Source organism: Arabidopsis thaliana, chromosome 3 (genome assembly GCF_000001735.4).
Source record: "Arabidopsis thaliana chromosome 3, partial sequence".
Taxonomy (NCBI): domain Eukaryota; kingdom Viridiplantae; phylum Streptophyta; class Magnoliopsida; order Brassicales; family Brassicaceae; genus Arabidopsis; species Arabidopsis thaliana.
The window spans coordinates 11,970,557-11,995,815 of NC_003074.8; the positions used below are offsets into that span (position 1 = coordinate 11,970,557).

A 25,259-nucleotide genomic window follows, 5' to 3' on the forward strand; every position below is an offset into this window, starting at 1 on the left:
TTGGTAATGATGTTAAATAATTGTCATTCGTTAAAATTATAGCATGGGTATTTTAGTCATTTTTATTAGAATGAGAATGTTGATGAATTACAAAATGATCAAACAAAGAAATATTTATTTAAATACATCATTTATGTAAAATACTAAATAATCAAACAAACATCATTCAAATGCATCATCCAAATAGATCATGTAAATGGATTATTTGGATGAAAATGCCAAATGATCAAACAAACAGGGCCTAGATAAAAAAATATTTGGACAACTTGAGAGACATGGTTTAAATTTTACAATTAAACAACTCTCAATGCTCATCCTTGGACATCCTAATAACCAACCTAAAACCAAATCATTTGTGTCTATTAATAACTTTATCATAAACAATATGCAACGAGGAACAATGAAAACAACTAGAACAATCTTCATATTTAGAGATGAACCGACTTATTCAAACAATTGTAATTAACTTAATCTATACTTAAAATTTTGAAACAATCTGAGAGGATCATCTAAAATACTTGAGATGAACCGACTTATTCATCACTCACTAAGCCTGAATTTAATTTTTAAACTTTTTTTGGTGTGAAGCATGAATTTAATTATGGACCAAAGTAGTTGTTTAACCAAAACAAGACAACATTATGAAATCAACAAGATGTCAAGATCCAAGACAAGAAGTCACACAATACACAATTATAAACAAATCAATAAAACCAACCATTCATACTAATTATTTTACCACATATATAAATTGATATACAGAAAATGGATCATCTCGGCCCATGTGCAAGCCTAGGGCCATTATGGCTAAGTTTATAGTCTAAATAGTGTATTGGACGGTTTCAAGCAATTATTTTTAATGACAGGTGTAAGCACTTATTTTTAATAAAATGGTTTTAATTGATTTTTATATTTAAATAAAGGGTTCAATTAATAAATTAAAGAGGAAATACATTTTTTTAAAACTATTAATCTAACTACATTTTTAACCACTCTTAAAAATCATTTTCAGATCATTATTGGTTATATATTAAGTTTCGTTGGGACGAACACAAAAAGACAATTAATAAAAGAAGACATAAACATTATCTAAAGATGTGTCTTATCATTTCTGTTAGTTGAACAAATAAAAAATAACAAAGACCAAAGAGATTTTTATTTTTGAATTTGTTGGTATTCTCCTTCTTGCAAAGATCTAAAATAGCACAGCTCCTCGAGTAACACGTGTCATAATTTCACGACTTCATCGTATCTATTCTCATCTAAATTTATGGAAACATCACTTTCACACTTCCACAACAAGCCACACATTCCAAATAACCAAACCAAGCTACTAATTATTCTTCCAATAAGAAAATATTTACATCTAAATCCTTAATTTATAAGAGCATTTAACCTAAATAAACTATTTTGTAACTATTAATATATATGCACCCTACCAAAAAAATCTAATATCTATGCATATTTCTATTTATAGAACAGTTAAATAAAAAAATGTTTAGGGCTTGTTCTATGCAAACTGAAAGTCTTTTTTTATGTTATGATAAGTTCCCGTTTCTTCTTTCTTTTTTGGGTAATATTAGAAAGTAACCATAGAATTGAAAAGAATGTAGTAACTAACCATTGTCAGTTTATATGTGAGTAAATAACCTTATGACGGCATAAGAAAATACAAAAATATCCTTGCAAGTTGAACCAAAAGCAAGAGTATGAAAATAGCATGATATTTATAAAAAAGGTGACATTTTATAATGTGTTATAAGAATAAATAATATGTTATATGAAAAAGTAGCATGTTGACAGAGAAAGATTTCCAGTTATAACGTGTAATTCGAAAAAGTAGCATGGTACAAAAGAAAATAACATACAATTTAAAAAGAAAACATAACGACGATGATTCCAAGAAAGAATCAAAATCGAACAAAATAAATAGCACGATATTTATCAAAAAAGTGACATTTTATAATGTGCTATTAGAATAAATAATTTGTTATATGGAAAAATAGCATGTTGTTTGAGAGAGATTTTCAATTATAACGTGTAATTCGAGAAAGTAGCATGGTAAAAAAGAAAATAACATACAATTTAAAAAGAAAACATAACGACGGAGATTCCAAGAAAGAATCAAAATCGAACAAAATAAAATGAGAAATCTTCTGCAAATTGAGGGAAAGATGATCCGTCAATATAAATAACGTTTAGCAGCCTAAATTTATCGAAAAAGAGACTTGGTGGTTGTGATGGTGGAAGATGTGGTGGTTGTGGTGGTGGAAGAAAGAGAGATGAGTGGTGGTTTGTTCGGATTCATCAAAAGTTTTTCGCCATATAATCATCTAAGTGTTCTGTGTGATTTTGTAAAATAGCATGTAATACATATAAAATTCGACAATGGGTATAAAAGTAATTGCAAATGATGAAAGAGAGTGTATTCTGACACCATAGTTACTTTGTTAATTCTTTTACAATTCATAGTCATTTTGTGCATATTCTCTTCTTTTTTTTAGGTAAGAATATGACTTTCTATTTCAATTCAAAAGTTCTTGTTATCCAACAAAATAGTTACCATGGATTTGTATTTATACTATACTCTAATGTTATTGAAATAAGATTTAGAACATCTTTAAATCGTAATACAGTGACAATGATTATGTCATTTAAATTAACAAAATTTGATCTATACCAAAAAGTTTGATAACACAAGATAACTTGATTGTTTAGATTCAAACTCAAGCATCAAATGTCCTTAAAGTAGAACTTAGGAAAAATGATTAGCAACTGCATAAAAAGACTCCATCATATAATCAAACTTTAAAAATATCTTATTAGCTATACACAATATTGTCATTATATAAGCACATCTCTAAACAAACATAAATCATATTGTAAACACCATAACCATTATACTTACCATTTTTTTTGTGTCAAAATCCATTATACTTACTATGTATCTACAGAAAAAGACGCCATCACATATGGAAACTTGAAAAATATCTTATTAGCTATACAAAATATTGTCATCGTATATGCACATTTCTAAACAAATATAAGTTATGTTACAAAACACCATAATCATTATATTTACTTCTTTTTTTTTTCTCGAAACCTATTAAACTTACTATTTATGTGTAATGGTTGCCAAAATTCAGAATTAACCGAGATTGACTAGTGCTGATAAAAAACTATATTATTTATTTTTAAACACATAATTAAATACATTTCTCCAACACAAATATTTTATATACTATTGAAAATGTTTTAACCAAATAAAAATAATATTTACTCTCTTTTAAATATTCAAAACTCTAGCTATTTTAACATATCATTTTGTAAGAAAATTATATGAAACTCAAAAATCACAATAACTCAGTGAATAAAATTAAATTAAAAGAGCTACTCACTTATGACTATGAAGAGTCATGCTCATGAACAAAAGAATTAAAAAAAGAAAACACGTGCTAATGCTTCTCCTCCTCCTCCTCCACATCGCCGGGTTTTCCTCTTCCTCCCCCGTGAAAACTGCATTTATATCAATTCTTCAGATTCCCCAAACCCTAAATTCTCTCTCTCTCCCAATTTTTCTCCGTCGTTTTCCCCCAAATTTCCTCTCTTTTTTATGTCTTCAAACTTCAAATCCAATCTTCTTCTCTCTCCAGCTCATTGACTCAACCAAATCTAGATCAAAGTTTGAATTTTTAAAACCTTTCTTTTTTTTGTTGCTTCCTTCCAAAAAAAAAAACGTTTCTTTTTTTTTTCTTCTTCTTCTTCCTTCTGCATCTGAAAGTTTGTATTTTTCCTGGGTTTTTACCTTTCTTGGTTTGAATAGACAAAAGGGTTTTCAAAATTCTGTAGATTTCATTGTTACAAAAAATGGGAGCGGTGACGTCATCAATGGCGGCGAAGTTTGCGTTTTTCCCGCCAAATCCGCCGTCGTACGGCGTAGAAGTGGTGGAAGGAAAGCTGAGGCTGATTGGTGTAGAGAACGTGAAGGAGAATGTTGAAGTATTGAAGCTGAAGACGAAGAGAGGTAATCAGGTGGTTGCGGCGTATATTAAGAATCCTACAGCTTCACTTACGCTTCTTTATTCTCATGGTAACGCCGCGGATCTTGGTCAGATGTTCGAGCTTTTCTCCGAGCTTAGCCTCCATCTTCGTGTTAACTTAATTGGGTAATTAGTTTGTTAACTCTTCTTGCTTGGAGTTTGATTGATTTTAAGACAAGATTTGAAAGTTGTTTTTCATGGATTAGGACAAGTTGGTTTTGTTTTGTCGGAAATGTTCTAAAAAGTAGAAAGTAAAACATTTGATTGTCTAGAATCAAACTGTTGGATCTGTTGTGGTTTTGGTGAACTTGTAGAGCTTAAAGAACCAAATATTGGAGCTGAATTGCCTCAAAAACCGACACTTCTAGGAATCGAGATTCTATATATTTTGTCTTTGGTGCATAGCGTTGGATTGATATAAGTGAGATCCATTGGATTGATCTCAGCAAGATTTGGTAGATAATGGATCTGTTGTGGTTTTTTTGAATTTTGATGAACTTGTGGAGCTTAAAGAACCGATATTGGAGCTGAATCGCCTCGAAAACCGACACAAATATGAATTGACATATTCGATATGTATCGCCTTTAGTCAGTAGCATAGGATTGATATAAAGTGAGATCCATTGGATTGATTTCTGCAATTTTTGGTAGATAAAATTTCGAGCAATCTTGAAGCTGTTCTCATTAGGGCAAGTTTTTGTTTTATCGGTTAGTGTCGGCTCATCTTGAGGTTGTAGATAGTTAGAAACAAAGGAGAATCATGTGAATGGATCTTGGTTTTTAGATCAGACATAAGTGAGATCCATTGTATGAATATTGATTTGTTTATGTGACTGTGTTGTGTAATGATTCAGGTATGATTATTCGGGTTATGGGAGATCTTCAGGGAAGGTATGATCCATTGTTTTTGATTTTTAGTCAATCAAATTTCTCAAGAATGATGTTTTTTTTTCCAACAGCCTAGTGAGCAGAACACGTATAGCGATATAGAAGCAGTGTATAGATGCTTGGAAGAGAAGTATGGTGTGAAGGAACAAGATGTTATCTTATATGGACAATCTGTAGGAAGCGGCCCGACTTTAGAATTGGCTTCTCGGTTACCTAACCTACGAGCCGTGGTTCTTCATAGCGCTATTGCTTCCGGACTTAGAGTCATGTACCCTGTTAAACGAACTTACTGGTTCGACATTTACAAGGTTCTTGTACAAACTTTTCTTTTTTCCACATTCCCTACTTTACTTATGTGCTAAATTTTAATTGTTGTGATTGCAGAATGTCGAGAAGATATCGTTTGTCAAATGTCCGGTTTTAGTAATACACGTGAGTATTATCTCACGTTTATTCGGTTTTTAATGTCGTTTAGTTATTGATCCGAGGATATCGAATGTTTGTGCAGGGAACATCAGATGATGTTGTTAATTGGTCTCATGGGAAGCAATTATTTGAGCTATGTAAAGAAAAATATGAACCGCTTTGGATCAAAGGAGGGAACCATTGTGATTTAGAGTTATATCCGCAATACATAAAGCATCTAAGAAAATTTGTATCGGCGATTGAAAAGTCGCCGATACTTAGAAATGGACCGGTGCCACTAACAGAGAAGGCAAGGAGTAGTACGGATATTAGAGAACCTGCAAGACCAAGCACAGATCAGAGAGATAAATCAAGAACAAGCACGGATCAAAGAGAGATGCCGAAGCTGAGTACAGATATAGCGAGAGCAAGCGTTGATAAGAGGGAGAGAACGAGAAGAAGCGTTGATGGGACTGAGAAACCGAGTAATTCCGCGGAACAGCAACTAGTACAACCAGAGAAAGGAAGGAATAGCATTGACAGGTACATTTCTCAGAGTTTCTATGATGTGTTGATGATCATGTTGTTGATGATCATGTATGATAACAGGTTTGGGGAGATGATAAGATCAGTAGGATTTTGCAACATAGATTGTTTCAAGCCTACAGCAACAGCTAAGTGAGGTAAAAGAGAAGAAACATAAACACACTCACAGACAATACACATGGATCCAAGACATCTAACTTTAGTTGTTTGATTTTGGTTTGTTATCTCTTTCTCCACTTACTTCCTCTTATGCTATGGAATTTAACAAGTCACACATCAATGTTTGATTCAAAAGCTTGGTTTGGTTATTTTAAACTATGAATGATACAACAGATTAGAATATGTTTACGCCTAGTACATCGATCTTTCTATTGCTTAAGGTGGCTTTGTGCCTAGGCATGCTCTTAAAACCAAATATGTATATAGATATGAAGCAATAGCTAAGAGTCATGAAAAGGCAAAATATGTATCTGCATTACAATTTTTATACAGAGTTTTTTTACAAACAACACTCATGGTGGTATATAACACCGAAGCAAAAGTCCGCTTAGAACACTCAACGACAAAAGTACAAACATATAAGAGAAGAGAAGTCTTGTCTTCTTCATTATTTGATTTCACATAGAAGAAAAAGCAAAAGCTAAACACCAAACTGCACATTTTCTCATACCGGGATTTACTCACGAGGAGCGTTCTTCTTGAATAGCGCATAAGCATCGCTGTAAATGGCGATTGCATTGGACAATACCGCAAGAACAATCATGAAAATAGCTAAGGTTGTGTCCCTGTTTGTTGCTTTGTCATGACGATCCCTGCGAGAACATACAAAAATCGAAATAAATTTACCAAATCTGCCAAGGATTGTGTGGAGGTTTATATAAACAATCTACTTACTTTAGTATGATAGAAGCTGGGAAGATGAAGCCGAGACAAACAGCGGCGGTTGCTCCAGTGAATTGGAAAGCATCCCAAATGCTTGGGATGAAGTTTGCACCCAAGAAGATTACAGAGATGAGACCGGCAGTGAGGCAACCGAACCTCACATTTGAGGTAGATAATGATCGAGCGGAAGGGAACAAGAGCCCGTCAATGTTAATCCGAAGAGGGTAGAAAACAATCGGGAACACGAGCATCAAATGAAGCGCGTAGCTAACTCGAACCGCATCATTAAGGATAGAACCAAAAGGGATTCCAAGATCAGTGTCAAAGTTTGCAAGGACATCATCAAGAGTATCATCACCAAACAAGAGGAACCCGAAAATACTTGTCATTATGTAAACAGATGAGCAGAGCATAAGTGCTGATCGAACAACAGGTCTTATCTGAGAGGGGTCTTCGAGCTCGTTCTGTATACTGTGAACTGCAACAAGTCAAACAAAACCAAGAACCATGAGATTATTTTCCATTTTTTAAAGCTATGCTTCCAAATTAAGAACTAAGCACATACATACCATTGTAATGGCAAATGAATGCTGTGACAAGAACAGGTACGACTGTGAAGAGATTCCAGAAAGATGTTAAGTCAGTAACATCTGGTAACAATCTTGGCATCGCCACACCGCCACTGATCAACTTCATAATTGAAATTCCCGCAGTAATAATGAGAAACACAACCGCCAGAGCCACGGATAAGGCCGATGTAAATTTCAAAGAATCTGCAAAGAACAGCATAATCATATATTCAGTACCAAACATAGAAATATCTACGACAAGGAACGAATCAGACACTAACCGATTCGCTTGAAGCAAGCCAATGGAGCAAACACACCAAGAGTAGTAATCAGAAGAATAGCAGCTCTTCCATTCCACCAATGGTGACCAAACCATCCTTCGAGAACACCGAAATGATGGATACCATCTTCCGTCTTTCCAGCCAACACATCACCTTCAAACACAAACACAAGATTCAACAACACAGTGGCAACATAATATCGAAAAACTCGAAAGACGAGGATAACATAACAATACCTATAATGATCATGTATACAATCAAAACACCGATGTTATTAACTAAAACCGCGACTTGAAGCAAAATCCTTCCAGGATTACCAAAAGAACCACCCATTAAACCACCGTAAGATCGATTCTTCCCAGCTTTACTAAACCTAAGCAAGAACTCAATCGACGCATCAGTCAAGAAAGCCATAACAACAATCATCGTGATTCCAAGTCCAAGTCCAAGAATCTTCATTGTAGCAGGCAAAGCCATGATACCAGCACCAATTATAGTCGTGGCGAGGTTAAAAACCGCGCCACTAAAAGAAGCTCCATTGAATTCATCATGAGCAACTTCATCTCCATGACACTCTGGTAATAACGGAGCAGCGATATCATTAGAGCAAGTAGAACTGTTCCTCCTTGGAATTGGAGCAACATCTCCAACAACTGTCATCTTTGAAATTGCAAGCTGTCAAAATTCATTTAGAGAACAAAAATAACATAAGACATCGTACAAAAATAAATCTTTATACGTATTATTGAAGCAACGAACCTTAAAAGAGACGAACTTTGATTCAACTGATTAGACAAGTAGGAATCGAAAAACCTAAAATTGATTCAAGCCCAGTTGATTTTGATCGAAAGTTGACCCAGAAATTGGATTCTGATGAAATTGATTAAAAAACGAAATTTTACTGTTTGAAAAAAAGACTTTGAACTTTGATTCAAAAATTACAAGATTATACACAAGTAGGAATCAAAAAGCTCTAAAATTGATCCAAACCCAATTGATTTTATTACAAAAACCAATTTTATTACAACCTTAAAAAGAGACAAAACTTGGATTCAAGTGATTAAGACAAGTAGGAATCAAAAGATCTAAAATTGATTCAAAACCAATTGATTTTGATCGAAATTGGTTTGACCCAGAAAATGGATTCTGATTGAAGAAATGAAATTTGACTGTTTTGATTCAGAACTTACACGATTAGACAAGTAGGAATCAAAAGACCTAAAATTGATCGAAACCCAGATTTTGGTAGGAGAAAATGGTTTGGTGCTAGAATCAGACACCAAGGTAGAAGAATTAGGAAAATATTTATGAAAGAGTGGAGAGATTAGAGAGAAGATTTTTAATCTTCTAAAGAAGAAATTTGAGGAGAAATGATTTTGGAGATGAAGGGAAATTATAGGCCTCACGATTTTGGTTTTGCTGACGATGGAAATTGTGATTGTGTACGACACTATAATCTTTTAAAAATGGATTTTGTTTGTTTATTGGATAATGAGGTACGTGTGTATCCAGGAAAGGTGAATTAAATGAGATTAGATTAAATTAAATTGTCAAATTTACTGTATTATGTTGACTATTTATTTGATCTTAGGTGGTGCTGATTGGATTTTGGAGAAAATCGACGCAGTGTTTAGGATTTTCTGAATTGTATATAATATGCTTGAAAGTTTATAAAATAGAAGAGAATTATGGTCTCAAAAAGATACTATATATAAAGGTAAAAACATTATGTAATTGGTTTAACTAAACATATGATATTTTATTTTATTTTGTATGTTATGTAGTATTGGTAAATTTACTTATGTTGCATGATTAACAGTTTTCTAATTCTGGTTTCTTAAAAAACGTAAATTGTAAAAGGAAAAAATATAGTTTGATACGCGAACTTATAAAAACTGGTTATTTAGTACGTGAATTTCGTATATTGTAATTTAATATAAGTATAATTCATTGACCACTCATTTATATTACGTAAAAATCGTTGACCAAGTTAAAATTTATACGATGTTATTTGGTGTTAACAGACATGATAACAACCGTTAACTAGTTTTTGTTAGTTTTCAATACAATGTTGTTTCACCACAATCGAAATGGGAAAAAATGTCGTTTGATTGTTCAACTTTTAAATTGTAGATATTTTATACATCAAATTCACATGTGATCATTTTATACATGAACTAAACGTTGATCAGCCATTTTAAATATAAGAATATGTGACCAGACTAAAAAGACATATCACTGTCTAGGCCTAGATATTCAGATTTCGGTTTGGATTTTGTTCGGATTTAATCGGATTCAGATAATTCATGTAGGAGAGTGTATTATCCATTTGGATTTTATAACTATTCAGTTTTGATAGGTGTTAGATTTGGATCCAAAACTGATATGAATCTAACATCTATCTGAAGTGAATAGTTATAAAATCCTAACATATAATAAACTCTCCTATCTGAATTAACTGAATTAGAATAAATCCAAACCGAATCTGACCCAAATCTTAATGTTTAGGCTTAGATAGTGGTATATCTTTTTGGCATGGTCAACACATTCTCATGTCTTAAACGGCTTGTCAACATTTAGTTCATGTATAAAATTGTCACATGTGAAGTTAGTGTATAAAACTGCCATGTTTTAAAAGTTAGTGTATTAAATGACGTTTTTCCCGTTTCGATTATGGTAAAACGACGTCAGTATTGGGTACTAACGGAGATTAGTTAACGACTGTTATCAGAATTTGTTAATGTTAGATAACGTCGTGTAGATTTTGGTCTGGTCAATGATTTTTATATGTATTAAATGGCCGGTCAACAATTTTTACATGTATTAAATGGCCGGTCAACAATTTTTACATGTATTAAATGGGCATATTTGAAGTTAACGTATTAAATGACCACCTTTTAAAAGTTTGCGTATTAAACAACATCTTCCCCAATTGTAAAAGTGAAAAGATAACTTTTTATCATTTAAAATTCCGCCAAAAGCAAGATCCAATCTGTTGAGCGGTCATAGAGTACCTAGCAAATCCAATTTTAATGCACTGAACTATGCATTGTTGCCTACGAAAGTTGAGTAACAGATTATAGGGAGATTTGTCGGTGAGACCTATATCCTAGGCTAATTTGTTTATTTGCCTTTCGTAGTTATGAACTAGAACGAAAATATAGAAACTTAAATAGATCTAAACCTTAGTTAGTCGAGAACCATGATACCCGGAGAAACCCTAAAACACCCAACGCCTTAGTCTCATACTTTACAACTGATATCCATTCTGCTTTCATACCTTTACTTTGGTTTCATTCATAGTTTTCATTTTCTTTCATTGCATTAGTTATAGGAAACACAAAACCAAAACCTCCAAGTTTAGTTTTGTGTTAGATAGATCTTCTTCTCTGAATTCAATACTCTGTAGCTACACTCTATGTGGGATCAATCCTAAAATACTATTACTGATTACTGTGCACTTGCAGTTAAGGTGTGGTTTTTAGGTAAAATTTTTGAAGTAAAAACCATGACGCATCACTACACTTAACTCTATATGGGATTTCTGGTTTTAAAATTGAAATAATTTGAAAATCATGTTCATCGCCATCTTCGTCTTTAGCTTTTGAAGCAGTCTTCTCAAGCAAACCTTTTCTTTTATCACCTGATTTATAGGCAATTCAAGTAAGGCGAATCATAGGTTCTTTTTGTTGAATAGTTATGCCATGGAACATAGCACACTCTGATTGTTTCTTTTTCTATATTGATTACTTGTTTTGGGATTGTTGCGTCTATCGCAAGTTCCTCATCAAATGCAAAATCATGTCATTCAGTTTTGTGTTATCCTCAAAAGAGACTCTAACATAGTAACATTGTTTGTTGAAACAAAGTGCAACCAATGCTTCTCTCTCCTCTGCGGTTGAATCTCACGTGCTGTTATTTTCTTAATCACATTGACGCAGAAGTTCACCTCTTCGATGAAAATTTATACGTCGTGATTAGAGATGTTAATGATGGGTTAAAATCCACTGGGTACCCAAAACCCATATAAAATTTTAAGCCCATAGATCTACTTTTTCTGAAAAAAAAATACATGTTTAAAATGGGCTGGGTGTCCAAATAAATAAAACTCATATGGGTTTATCTCATTGGGTTATGGGTACCCATGGGTTTTATTAAGTCCTTTTTCAAGTGAATCAACATTTCTCGTAAAAAACAAATTCACATTTTTTCGCCAAAACCGCGATTTAACAGTTTACCGCAAAAAAGACATTCAACATTTTCCCGCCAAAAAAGACATTCAACATTTTCCGCCAAAAACGACAATCAACATTTTTCCGCCAAAACGCAATTCAACATTTTCCCGCCAAAAACGACATTCAACATTTTCCCGCCAAAACGCAATTTAACATCTTCCCGTCAAATAACGCGATTCAAAATTTTCCGTCAACAAATGATTTCACATTTTTCCGCCAAAAACGACATTCAACATTTTCTCGCCAAAAAGGATTTCACATTTTCCGGTCAAAAATGCAATTTAACATTTTCCCGCCAAAAATGATATTCAATATTTTTTCGCCAAAAACGCAATTTAACATTTTCCCATCAAATATATATGTAATACATAAAATAAATACAATTTAAAATATATTTATGAGGGATTTTTCTGCCAAACACGACTTGTGATCTTCACAAATAGTAGATTGGATCCATCTATGAGGGATTTTTATTGGACATCTCTAAAACAACGTCTTCGGCTCGTACTCCAAGCTTCTCTTTAACTTTACTTGCAAACTCTTTGTACATCATTGAATCTCGCAGGCAAACTAATCGATTTTCCTCCATAGTTTCAGATTCTAAATTCCAAACCAACGGATCGACCTTCACCCATTCTCTTATAACGAGCATAACATGCTCTTAAGCAGTCATTTATGCAGCGTTTACGGTTGGTAGGAGGAGAATCAATCAAGTCCTGATTTTTTGGTTATTTCAATAATAAACACTAGGCCTGGGCAAAATACCCGAATCCAAAGAACTGAACTGAACCCGACCCGAAAAGCCCGATCCGAACCCGAACCCAAAATTTTAAAATATCCGAACGAATCCTAAACTTTAAAACCCAAAAACCCGAACCCAAATCTGATTGAACTTGAACCTGATCAAGTACCCGAACATATCTAAAATATATATACATAGAAATAATTTAATAGTAACAATCATATTTACAACAACTTAATTGCCTAAATGTTTTTGGATTTTAACCTATTTTGTATATTTTTGGGTAATTTAATTATTTTTGATTGATTCGGATAAAAAATACTCAAATTCTTTTAGAAGTTGTGTATTTTCAAGTAATTTGAATATATTTTGATACAAAATTTTGAGTTTTGGATACTCCGGGTAAACCCGAATCCGAACCCAAAAAACTCGATCCCAACCAGACCCATACCTAAAGTCTTAAAATACCCGAACAGCTCTTAAATTTTTTCTAGTCATGATAGTTGTATCTTTAACATAAATCTTATAGCAAAACTATACTTTTTTTTTTTTTTTTTTTTTTTTTGATAAACCCTATCGGCTAATCCGGTCAACCCCGGTAGAAACGCACCGAAGTACTTCAGAGTGGACTTTTTCCCGAAGGACCACCACACTGTCTGTCCCGAGTTTGGATGCTTTCCGACTAATGCCAGGGGGTAGTCAGGCCGCCTGCATTTCTGACTACCAGGTAAATCAATTGGGCCAAAGCCCAACTGACAGACTTCCCAAACAAATGTGATTTTTGTTTCCAGGAGCATCGAACCCAGGTCTGAAAGTTTCACCCTTCCCCAAATCTTCTCCTACCACTGGACCACAGATGCTTGGACAGCAAAACTATACTTGATATTCTAAATTTATCAATTTGCTCTTGTGAACCTCATATTAGCCTAGAGAAACTTTGAAATTCTTTCAAGAAGTTCTATGTAGAATACAGTTTTAGTAACATTTATTAGCCATTTCGATTAAGATTATTGTTAGCAAAAAGTTTTTTTTTTTATATATATAAGAAAAACTATGTTTTAGATACAATGTGAGTTAGGCTTCTTAAATTTTAAAAGTTAAATACATTTATACTTAAAAATAGTTAGAAATTCAAATTTATACATAAATATGTCAATTTGAACCTTATACCCATTAAATATTTGGTGTTAGATATCAAAATAAAAGAAAATTAACCATTTGTTACTTATATTGAATTGGATATTGTTACATGTATTTATGTTTTTTTTTGTTTAATTTTGAAACGTTGATAAAAACCATTAAATTTAAGTTTTGTACTATATTTATTTGTCGAAAATATAATTGTCATTAAATATAACGTTAACTTTATTTTTAAAATACGTTGTTATTTTTATTTCGTATATAGAGGTAAGGTAACTTCATTTTTTAAATAACAAATACAAATCATTCTTTATTACGATTTGTTTAGTTAAACAAAAATATTTCTTGTATATTTCAATCATAAGTAGATATGTCTAAATTTAACTCTCAGATTACTATGCTATTCATTGTTTTAGCTTTGGTGTGTGCGTTTGTTCCGGCTTTCTCAATCGAAGAAGCGGAAGCAAATTTATTATGGAAAACTTGTCTTGTTAAAATTACTCCTAAGTGTGCGTTGGATATAATCGCTGCTGTCTTTGAAAATGGAACAATGCATGATCCTTGTTACAACGATCTCGTCAAAGAAGGAAAAGTGTGTCACGATACGCTTATTAAATATATTGCTGATAAACCCATGTTAATTGCCCACGAAACTGAATACTTGAAGAAAAGTGATGACTTATGGAAACATTGTGTCTCAATATCCAAAAGTGCTTGAAATATGTAATATTTTTTACTGTTTTGATCAATAAATTGGTATTTTCTGTTATTGAAGTTTTCTTCACTCAAACATTTATATTTTCACTTTACTACAATTTCAATCAAAGCGAATTTCGTTCTAAAAAAATGTAACATAAATTTATGATTTTCTATTATCACTTAAAACAAAGTTTCTTATGAATAGCGAAATAATAATAATTCAATATTTAATTATTAAGAGGCGCTCTAAACATTATTTTTAGAGAATTGTTTTTTTGTATTTTCTTTTTAATGAGATTAATATCTTTTTCATAATTTAACGAAGTTTAACTTTTTTCAAAGCATTTGGAGAACTTATTTCTTTAAATTCCGGAAAAAAAGAATTTAAAATCTTTATCATTATTCTATAATTCAGTGACCTTAGCCAAAAACCTCAAACAAATAAGCAAATCATTTTCAAGCAGATTTACAAATTTTAAATTTGAATTTCAATGCACAAAACGAAAAACTTGATGGATGAGACAAGTTTGAATATAATATCTATTAAACACTATAATTTTATAAATTTAGCAAAAATTATATTTCCTAATGGATCTGTTAGTTCATACGTATCTTAATTAGTGTCAAATCATATCTAATGATTAGTGATCAAACTAGTTTGATATCTTTAAGTGTCTTTTACCTTTTATTAATTGAATTTAACTTGAATCCTTCTTCTTTTTTTTTATATACAAACAACTTTAATCCTTCGTTAAAGTATAAATTTAAAATATTTTGCTTTGATTCTAGTTATCGGTTTATATTTACTAAGTTTTAGTTCATGTGCAATTTCAAATGATATGCTTTTAAATTTTTTCTAGTCATGATAGTTATATGTTTAACATAAATCTTATAGCAAAACTATATTTGATATTCTAAATTTATCAATTTGCTCTTGTGAACCTCATATTAGCCTAGAGAAACTTTAAAATCCTTTCAAGAAGTTCTATGTCGAATACAATTTTACTAACATTTATTAGCCATTTCGATTAAGATTATTGTTACCAAAAAGTTTTGTTTTTTTTAATAAAAAAACTATGTTTTAGATACAATGTGAGTTAGGCTTCTTAAATTTTAAAAGTTAAATACATTTATACTTCAAAATAGTTGGAAATTCAAATTTATACATAAATATGTCAATTTGAACCTTATACCCATTAAATATTTGGTGTTAGATATCAAAATAAAAGAAAATTAACCATTTGTTACTTATATTAAATTGGATATTGTTACATGTATTTATGTTTTTTTTGGTTTAATTTTGAAACGTTGATAGAAACCATTAAATTTAAGTTTTGTAATATATTTATTTGTCAAAAATATAATTGTCATTAAATATAACGTTAACTTTATTTTTAAAATACGTTGTTATTTTTATTTCCTTTATAAAGGTAAGGTAACTTCATTTTTTAAATAACAAATATAAATCATTCTTTACTACGATTTGTTTAGTAAAACAAGAATATTTCTTGTATATTTCAATCATAAGTAGATATGTCTAAATTTAACTCTCAGATTACTATGCTATTCATTGTTTTAGCTTTGGTGTGTGCGTTTGTTCCGGCTTTCTCAGTCGAAGAAGCAGAAGCAAATTTTTATTATGGAAAACTTGTCTTGTTAAAATTACTCCTAAATGTGCGTTGGATATAATCGCTGCTGTCTTTGAAAATGGAACAATGCCTGATCCTTGTTGCAACGATCTCGTCAACGAAGGAAAAGTGTGTCACGATACGCTTATTAAATATATTGCTGATAAACCCATGTTAATTGCCCACGAAACTGAATACTTGAAGAAGAGTGATAACTTGTGGAAACATTGTGTCTCAATATCCGAAAGTGCTTGAAATATGTAATATTTTTTAATGTTTTGATCAATAAATTGGTATTTTCTGTTATTGAAGTTTTCTTCACTCAAACATTTATATTTTCACTTTACTACAATTTCAATCAAAGCGAATTTCGTTCTAAAAAAATATAACATAAATTTATGATTTTCTATTTTCACTTAAAACAAAGTTTCTTATGAATAGCGAAATAATAATAATTCAATATTTAATTATTAAGAGGCGCTCTAAACATTATTTTTAGAGAATTGTTTTTTTGTATTTTCTTGTTAATGAGATTAATATGTTTTTCATAATTCAACGAAGTTTAACTTTTTTCAAAGCATTTGGAGAACTTATTTCTTTAAATTCCGGAAAAAAAGAATTTAAAATCTTTATCATTATTCTATAATTTAGTAACCTTAGCCAAAAACCTCAAACAAATAAGCAAATCATTTTCAAGCAGATTTACAAATTTTAAATTTGAATTTCAATGCACAAAACGAAAAACTTGATGGATGAGAGAAGTTTGAATATAATATCTATTAAATACTATAATTTTATAAATTTAGCAAAAATTATATTTTCTAATGGATCTGTTAATTCATACGTATCTTAATTAGTGTCAAATCATATCTAATGATTAGTGATCAAACTAGTTTGATATCTATAAGTGTCATTTACCATTTATTAATTGAATTTAACTTGAATCCTTCTTTTTTTTTTATATACAAACAACTTTAATCCTTCGTTAAAGTATAAATTTAAAATATTTTGCTTTGATTCTAGTTATCGGTTTATATTTACTAAGTTTTAGTTCATGTGCAATTTTAAATGATATGCTTTTAAATTTTTTCTAGTCATGATAGTTATATCTTTAACATAAATCTTATAGCAAAACTATACTTGATATTCTAAATTTATCAATTTGCTCTTGTGAACCTCATATTAGCCTAGAGAAACTTTAAAATCCTTTCAAGAAGTTCTATGTCGAATACAGTTTTACTAACATTTATTAGCCATTTCGATTAAGATTATTGTTACCAAAAAGTTTTTTTTTTTCTTAATAAAAAAACTATGTTTTAGATACAATGTGAGTTAGTCTTCTTAAATTTTAAAAGTTAAATACATTTATACTTAAAAATAGTTGAAAATTCAAATTTATACATAAATATGTCAATTTGAACCTTATACCCATTAAATATTTGGTGTTAGATATCAAAATAAAAGAAAATTAACCATTTGTTACTTATATTAAATTGGATATTGTTACATGTATTTATCTTTTTTTTTGTTTAATTTTGAAACGTTGATAGAAACCATTAAATTTAAGTTTTGTGCTATATTTATTTGTCGAAAATATAATTGTCATTAAATATAACGTTAACTTTATTCTTAAAATACGTTGTTATTTTTATTTCCTTTATAAAGGTAAGGTAACTTCATTTTTTAAATAACAAACTACAAATCATTCTTTATTACGATTTGTTTAGTAAAACAAGAATATTTCTTGTATATTTCAATCATAAGTAGATATGTCTAAATTTAACTCTCAGATTACTATGCTATTCATTGTTTTAGCTTTGGTGTGTGCGTTTGTTCCGGCTTTCTCAGCCGAAGAAGCGGAAGCAAATTTATTATGGAAAACTTGTCTTGTTAAAATTACTCCTAAGTGTGCGTTAGATATAATCGCTGCTGTCTTTGAAAATGGAACAATGCCTGATCCTTGTTGCAACGATCTCGTCAAAGAAGGAAAAGTGTGTCACGATACGCTTATTAAATATATTGCTGATAAACCCATGTTAATTGCCCACGAAACTGAATACTTGAAGAAGAGTGATGACTTGTGGAAACATTGTTTCTCAATATCCGAAAGTGCTTGAAATATGTAATATTTTTTAATGTTTTGATCAATAAATTGGTATTTTCTGTTATTGAAGTTTTCTTCACTCAAACATTTATATTTTCACTTTACTACAATTTCAATCAAAGCGAATTTTGTTCTAAAAAAATATAACATAAATTTATGATTTTCTATTTTCACTTAAAACAAAGTTTCTTATGAATAGTGAAATAATAATAATTCAATATTTAATTATTAAGAGGCGCTCTAAACATTATTTTTAGAGAATTGTTTTTTTGTATTTTCTTTTTAATGAGATTAATATGTTTTTCATAATTCAACGAAGTTTAACTTTTTTCAAAGCATTTGGAGAACTTATTTCTTAAAATTCCGGAAAAAAAGAATTTAAAGTCTTTCTCATTATTATATAATTCAGTGACCTTAGCCAAAAACCTCAAACAAATAAGCAAATCATTTTTAAGCAGATTTACAAATTTTAAATTTGAATTTCAATGCACAAAACGAAAAACTTGATGGATGAGAGAAGTTTGAATATAATATCTATTAAATACTATAATTTTATAAATTTAGCAAAAATTATATTTTTTTAATGGATCTGTTAGTTCATACGTATCTTAATTAGTGTCAAATCATATCAAATGATTAGTGATCAAACTAGTTTGATATCTATAAGTGTCTTTTATCATTTATTAATTGAATTTAACTTGAATCCTTCTTTTTTTTTTATATACAAACAACTTTAATCCTTCGTTAAAGTATAAATTTAAAATAGTTTGCTTTGATTCTAGTTATCGGTTTATATTTACTAAGTTTTGGTTCATGTGCAATTTCAAATGATATGCTTTTAAATTTTTTCTAGTCATGATAGTTATATCTTTAACATAAATCTTATAGCAAAACTATACTTGATATTCTAAATTTATCAATTTGCTCTTGTGAACCTCATATTAGCCTAGAGAAACTTTGAAATCCTTTCAAGAAGTTCTATGTCGAATACTGTTTTACTAACATTTATTAGCCACTTCGATTAAGATTATTGTTAGCAAAAAGTTTTTTTTTTTTTTATAGAAAAAACTATGTTTTAGATACAATGTGAGTTAGGCTCCTTAAATTTTAAAAGTTAAATACATTTATACTTAAAAATAGTTGGAAATTCAAATTTATACATAAATATGTCAATTTGAACCTTATACCCATTAAATATTTGGTGTTAGATATCAAAATAAAAGAAAATTAACCATTTGTTACTTATATTGAATTGGATATTGTTACATGTATTTATGTTTTTTTTTTTAATTTTGAAACTTTGATAGAAACCATTAAATTTAAGTTTTGTACTATATTTATTTGTCGAAAATATAATTGTCATTAAATATAACATTAACTTTATTCTTAAGTTACGTTGTTATTTTGATTTCCTATATAAAGGTAAGGTAACTTCATTTTTTAAATAACAAATACAAATCATTCTTTATTACGATTTGTTTAGTAAAACAAGAATATTTCTTGTATATTTCAATCATAAGTAGATATGTCTAAATTTAACTCTCAGATTACTATGCTATTCATTGTTTTAGCTTTGGTGTGTGCGTTTGTTCCGGCTTTCTAAGTCGAAGAAGCGGAAGCAAATTTACTATGGAAAACTTGTCTTGTTAAAATTACTCCTAAGTGTGCGTTGGATATAATCGCTGCTGTCTTTGAAAATGAAACAATGCCTGATCCTTGTTGCAACGATCTCGTCAAAGAAGGAAAAGTGTGTCACGATACGCTTATTAAATATATTGCAAATAAACCCATGTTAATTGCCCAGGAAACTGAATACTTGAAGAAGAGTGATGACTTGTGGACACATTGTATCTCAATATCCAAAAGTGCTTGAAATATGTAATGTTTTTTTACTGTTTTGATCAATAAATTGTTATTTTCTGTTATTGAAGTTTTCTTCACTCAAACATTTATATTTTCACTTTACTACAATTTCAACCAAAGCGAATTTAGTTCTCAAAAAATATAACATAAATTTATGATTTTCTATTTTCACTTAAAACAAAGTTTCTTATGAATAGCGAAATAATAATAATTCAATATTTAATTATTAAGAGGCGCTCTAAACATTATTTTTAGAGAATTATTTTTTTGTATTTTCTTTTTTAATTAGATTAATATGTTTTTCAAAATTCAACGAAGTTTAACTTTTTTTCAAAGCATTTAGAGAAATTAAATGTTGGAAATTTTTTATTTAAAATCTGATTTATTTATCATTATTCTATAATTCAATGACCTTAGACCAAAACCTGACACAAATAAGCAAAACATTTTCAAGCAGATTTACAAATTTTGAATTTGAATTTCAATGCAAAAAACGAAAAGCTTGATGGATGAGACAAATTTGAATATAATATCTATTAAATCCTCTAATTTTATAAATTTAGCAAAAATTATATTTTCTAATGGATCTGTTAATTCATACGTATCTTAATTAGTGTCAAATCATATCTAATGATTAGTGATCAAACTAGTTTGATATCTATAAGTGTCATTTACCATTTATTAATTGAATTTAACTTGAATCCTTCTTTTTTTTTTATATACAAACAACTTTAATCCTTCGTTAAAGTATAAATTTAAAATATTTTGCTTTGATTCTAGTTATCGGTTTATATTTACTAAGTTTTAGTTCATGTGCAATTTTAAATGATATGCTTTTAAATTTTTTCTAGTCATGATAGTTATATCTTTAACATAAATCTTATAGCAAAACTATACTTGATATTCTAAATTTATCAATTTGCTCTTGTGAACCTCATATTAGCCTAGAGAAACTTTAAAATCCTTTCAAGAAGTTCTATGTCGAATACAGTTTTACTAACATTTATTAGCCATTTCGATTAAGATTATTGTTACCAAAAAGTTTTTTTTTTTCTTAATAAAAAAACTATGTTTTAGATACAATGTGAGTTAGTCTTCTTAAATTTTAAAAGTTAAATACATTTATACTTAAAAATAGTTGAAAATTCAAATTTATACATAAATATGTCAATTTGAACCTTATACCCATTAAATATTTGGTGTTAGATATCAAAATAAAAGAAAATTAACCATTTGTTACTTATATTAAATTGGATATTGTTACATGTATTTATCTTTTTTTTTGTTTAATTTTGAAACGTTGATAGAAACCATTAAATTTAAGTTTTGTGCTATATTTATTTGTCGAAAATATAATTGTCATTAAATATAACGTTAACTTTATTCTTAAAATACGTTGTTATTTTTATTTCCTTTATAAAGGTAAGGTAACTTCATTTTTTAAATAACAAACTACAAATCATTCTTTATTACGATTTGTTTAGTAAAACAAGAATATTTCTTGTATATTTCAATCATAAGTAGATATGTCTAAATTTAACTCTCAGATTACTATGCTATTCATTGTTTTAGCTTTGGTGTGTGCGTTTGTTCCGGCTTTCTCAGCCGAAGAAGCGGAAGCAAATTTATTATGGAAAACTTGTCTTGTTAAAATTACTCCTAAGTGTGCGTTAGATATAATCGCTGCTGTCTTTGAAAATGGAACAATGCCTGATCCTTGTTGCAACGATCTCGTCAAAGAAGGAAAAGTGTGTCACGATACGCTTATTAAATATATTGCTGATAAACCCATGTTAATTGCCCACGAAACTGAATACTTGAAGAAGAGTGATGACTTGTGGAAACATTGTTTCTCAATATCCGAAAGTGCTTGAAATATGTAATATTTTTTAATGTTTTGATCAATAAATTGGTATTTTCTGTTATTGAAGTTTTCTTCACTCAAACATTTATATTTTCACTTTACTACAATTTCAATCAAAGCGAATTTTGTTCTAAAAAAATATAACATAAATTTATGATTTTCTATTTTCACTTAAAACAAAGTTTCTTATGAATAGTGAAATAATAATAATTCAATATTTAATTATTAAGAGGCGCTCTAAACATTATTTTTAGAGAATTGTTTTTTTGTATTTTCTTTTTAATGAGATTAATATGTTTTTCATAATTCAACGAAGTTTAACTTTTTTCAAAGCATTTGGAGAACTTATTTCTTAAAATTCCGGAAAAAAAGAATTTAAAGTCTTTCTCATTATTATATAATTCAGTGACCTTAGCCAAAAACCTCAAACAAATAAGCAAATCATTTTTAAGCAGATTTACAAATTTTAAATTTGAATTTCAATGCACAAAACGAAAAACTTGATGGATGAGAGAAGTTTGAATATAATATCTATTAAATACTATAATTTTATAAATTTAGCAAAAATTATATTTTTTTAATGGATCTGTTAGTTCATACGTATCTTAATTAGTGTCAAATCATATCAAATGATTAGTGATCAAACTAGTTTGATATCTATAAGTGTCTTTTATCATTTATTAATTGAATTTAACTTGAATCCTTCTTTTTTTTTTATATACAAACAACTTTAATCCTTCGTTAAAGTATAAATTTAAAATAGTTTGCTTTGATTCTAGTTATCGGTTTATATTTACTAAGTTTTGGTTCATGTGCAATTTCAAATGATATGCTTTTAAATTTTTTCTAGTCATGATAGTTATATCTTTAACATAAATCTTATAGCAAAACTATACTTGATATTCTAAATTTATCAATTTGCTCTTGTGAACCTCATATTAGCCTAGAGAAACTTTGAAATCCTTTCAAGAAGTTCTATGTCGAATACTGTTTTACTAACATTTATTAGCCACTTCGATTAAGATTATTGTTAGCAAAAAGTTTTTTTTTTTTTATAGAAAAAACTATGTTTTAGATACAATGTGAGTTAGGCTCCTTAAATTTTAAAAGTTAAATACATTTATACTTAAAAATAGTTGGAAATTCAAATTTATACATAAATATGTCAATTTGAACCTTATACCCATTAAATATTTGGTGTTAGATATCAAAATAAAAGAAAATTAACCATTTGTTACTTATATTGAATTGGATATTGTTACATGTATTTATGTTTTTTTTTTTAATTTTGAAACTTTGATAGAAACCATTAAATTTAAGTTTTGTACTATATTTATTTGTCGAAAATATAATTGTCATTAAATATAACATTAACTTTATTCTTAAGTTACGTTGTTATTTTGATTTCCTATATAAAGGTAAGGTAACTTCATTTTTTAAATAACAAATACAAATCATTCTTTATTACGATTTGTTTAGTAAAACAAGAATATTTCTTGTATATTTCAATCATAAGTAGATATGTCTAAATTTAACTCTCAGATTACTATGCTATTCATTGTTTTAGCTTTGGTGTGTGCGTTTGTTCCGGCTTTCTAAGTCGAAGAAGCGGAAGCAAATTTACTATGGAAAACTTGTCTTGTTAAAATTACTCCTAAGTGTGCGTTGGATATAATCGCTGCTGTCTTTGAAAATGAAACAATGCCTGATCCTTGTTGCAACGATCTCGTCAAAGAAGGAAAAGTGTGTCACGATACGCTTATTAAATATATTGCAAATAAACCCATGTTAATTGCCCAGGAAACTGAATACTTGAAGAAGAGTGATGACTTGTGGACACATTGTATCTCAATATCCAAAAGTGCTTGAAATATGTAATGTTTTTTTACTGTTTTGATCAATAAATTGTTATTTTCTGTTATTGAAGTTTTCTTCACTCAAACATTTATATTTTCACTTTACTACAATTTCAACCAAAGCGAATTTAGTTCTCAAAAAATATAACATAAATTTATGATTTTCTATTTTCACTTAAAACAAAGTTTCTTATGAATAGCGAAATAATAATAATTCAATATTTAATTATTAAGAGGCGCTCTAAACATTATTTTTAGAGAATTATTTTTTTGTATTTTCTTTTTTAATTAGATTAATATGTTTTTCAAAATTCAACGAAGTTTAACTTTTTTTCAAAGCATTTAGAGAAATTAAATGTTGGAAATTTTTTATTTAAAATCTGATTTATTTATCATTATTCTATAATTCAATGACCTTAGACCAAAACCTGACACAAATAAGCAAAACATTTTCAAGCAGATTTACAAATTTTGAATTTGAATTTCAATGCAAAAAACGAAAAGCTTGATGGATGAGACAAATTTGAATATAATATCTATTAAATCCTCTAATTTTATAAATTTAGCAAAAATTATATTTTCTAATGGATCTGTTAGTTCACACGTATCTTGATTAGTATCAAATCATATCTAATGATTAGTGAGAATACTAGTTGGATATCTATATGTGTCTTTACAATTTAATAGGCATGGGCAAAATACCTGAACCCGAAGAACCGAACTGAACCCAACTAGAAAACCCAATCCGAACCCGAATCCAAAATTTTAAAATACCCGAACGGATTCTTAACTTCAAATGCCGAAAACCCGAACCCGAACCGGATCCCAACCAAAATTCGATCAAGTACCTGAACATATCTGAAATATATATACATAGAAATAATTTAATAGTAACAATCCTATTTACAATTTTTTTTTTTTGAACAAAGGCTCATATTTACAACTTAAGTGCCTAAATGTTTTAGATTTTAAGATATTTAGTATATTTTTGGGTACTTTACTTATTTTTCAATAGATTCAGATAGATAATAATCAGATTTTTAGAAGTTTTTGTGTATTTTCAATAATTTGAATATATTTTGATACAAAATTTTGAGTTTTGGATACTCCGGGTAAACCTGAATCCAAACCCAAAAAAAAACTCGATCCCAACCTGACCCGTAGTTTAAAAGTACCGAACGGATCTTAGATTTCTAAATCCAAAAAGCGAAACCCGAAAAACCAATCCGAACCCGATCCGAATATCCAAACATCCAGGCCTAATAAACACGAATAATTTCGTCAAATTCCACACTAAACCACATACAACTATCATCATTGAGATCTTAAATTTCCCTTGTTTAGTTTTATGCTTGTAATCTTTCCTAACCTTTGATATTTAATTGAACATACATGAATATCTCTTAAAAGTAATATTCATATATAAATAAATTGAACTATCATCTTGTTTATGTAGTATTTTAATTTATGATCAATCAAGAAATATATATATAATTAGTTGCAGAACATTAGAAGTA

At 29.3% G+C, this 25,259-nt stretch overlaps 5 protein-coding genes, 1 non-coding gene and 3 pseudogenes across 12 annotated transcripts; 8 read left to right on the forward strand and 1 right to left on the reverse strand.

Moving 5' to 3' along the window:
• Positions 1-3,414: 3,414 nt before the first annotated feature.
• Positions 3,415-6,353, forward strand: AT3G30380 (alpha/beta-Hydrolases superfamily protein; the record flags this gene model as incomplete). Of its 2 annotated transcripts, NM_001161183.2 has the most annotated exons (6): positions 3,415-4,166; positions 4,895-4,931; positions 5,000-5,236; positions 5,313-5,360; positions 5,437-5,876; positions 5,943-6,353. In NM_001161183.2, exons 1-6 carry the CDS (start codon positions 3,868-3,870, stop codon positions 6,013-6,015), a joined length of 1,134 nt encoding a protein of 377 aa, NP_001154655.1. In that variant the 5' UTR covers positions 3,415-3,867. The 2 variants fall into 2 exon arrangements, with proteins under 2 accessions (NP_001154655.1, NP_189657.1); NM_113937.3 differs by having other exon boundaries at positions 3,453-4,166; positions 5,437-6,015.
• AT3G30390 (Transmembrane amino acid transporter family protein) lies at positions 6,281-9,090 on the reverse strand. Of its 3 annotated transcripts, NM_001035718.1 has the most exons (7): positions 8,802-9,065; positions 8,371-8,481; positions 7,848-8,286; positions 7,612-7,764; positions 7,331-7,534; positions 6,774-7,239; positions 6,281-6,691 (listed from the first exon to the last, which is right to left on the reverse strand). In NM_001035718.1, the coding sequence occupies exons 3-7, from the start codon at positions 8,269-8,271 to the stop codon at positions 6,556-6,558; spliced, it is 1,383 nt and encodes a 460-aa protein (NP_001030795.1). In that variant the 5' UTR covers positions 8,272-8,286; positions 8,371-8,481; positions 8,802-9,065; the 3' UTR covers positions 6,281-6,555. The 3 variants fall into 3 exon arrangements, with proteins under 3 accessions (NP_001030795.1, NP_566854.1, NP_001319669.1); NM_113938.3 differs by lacking the exon at positions 8,371-8,481 and having other exon boundaries at positions 8,802-9,090; NM_001339051.1 differs by having other exon boundaries at positions 8,371-9,090.
• Positions 9,091-13,147: 4,057 nt separating this feature from the next.
• Positions 13,148-13,455, forward strand: AT3G00610. Its single transcript, NR_143839.1, has one exon. It is a non-coding gene; the product is annotated as an uncharacterized misc_RNA (transcript).
• Positions 13,456-14,037: 582 nt separating this feature from the next.
• AT3G30383 (inhibitor/lipid-transfer protein/seed storage 2S albumin superfamily protein (DUF784)) lies at positions 14,038-14,446 on the forward strand (the record flags this gene model as incomplete). The annotated part of the gene is made up of 1 exon (NM_001084758.2): positions 14,038-14,446. Exon 1 carries the CDS (start codon positions 14,099-14,101, stop codon positions 14,444-14,446), a length of 348 nt encoding a protein of 115 aa, NP_001078227.1. The 5' UTR covers positions 14,038-14,098.
• Positions 14,447-15,960: 1,514 nt separating this feature from the next.
• Positions 15,961-16,310, forward strand: AT3G30384 (annotated as a pseudogene). The gene has a single exon.
• A 1,452-nt stretch (positions 16,311-17,762) lies between these two features.
• On the forward strand, positions 17,763-18,211 carry AT3G30385 (inhibitor/lipid-transfer protein/seed storage 2S albumin superfamily protein (DUF784)). The gene has a single exon (NM_001084759.2). The coding sequence runs from the start codon at positions 17,825-17,827 to the stop codon at positions 18,170-18,172; it is 348 nt and encodes a 115-aa protein (NP_001078228.1). The 5' UTR covers positions 17,763-17,824; the 3' UTR covers positions 18,173-18,211.
• Positions 18,212-19,684: 1,473 nt separating this feature from the next.
• AT3G30386 lies at positions 19,685-20,032 on the forward strand (annotated as a pseudogene). Its single transcript has one exon.
• A 1,454-nt stretch (positions 20,033-21,486) lies between these two features.
• AT3G30387 (inhibitor/lipid-transfer protein/seed storage 2S albumin superfamily protein (DUF784)) lies at positions 21,487-21,935 on the forward strand. The gene has a single exon (NM_001084760.2). It carries the CDS (start codon positions 21,549-21,551, stop codon positions 21,894-21,896), a length of 348 nt encoding a protein of 115 aa, NP_001078229.1. The 5' UTR covers positions 21,487-21,548; the 3' UTR covers positions 21,897-21,935.
• Positions 21,936-23,407: 1,472 nt separating this feature from the next.
• On the forward strand, positions 23,408-23,752 carry AT3G30388 (annotated as a pseudogene). Its single transcript has one exon.
• The last annotated feature ends 1,507 nt before the right edge of the window (positions 23,753-25,259 follow it).

Excerpts from the sequence above, each read along its gene's own strand:
- AT3G30390 (NM_113938.3), bottom strand. The coding sequence starts at position 8,271 with ATGACAGTTGTTGGAGATGTTGCTCCAATTCCAAGGAGGAACAGTTCT. Across the intron at positions 7,535-7,611 it reads GGCTTGCTTCAAGCGAATCG|ATTCTTTGAAATTTACATCG; the intron begins GTTAGTGTCTGA and ends TGTTCTTTGCAG. Across the intron at positions 7,240-7,330 it reads ATTCATTTGCCATTACAATG|TTCACAGTATACAGAACGAG; the intron begins GTATGTATGTGC and ends GACTTGTTGCAG.
- AT3G30385 (NM_001084759.2), top strand. The coding sequence starts at position 17,825 with ATGTCTAAATTTAACTCTCAGATTACTATGCTATTCATTGTTTTAGCT.
- AT3G30387 (NM_001084760.2), top strand. The coding sequence starts at position 21,549 with ATGTCTAAATTTAACTCTCAGATTACTATGCTATTCATTGTTTTAGCT.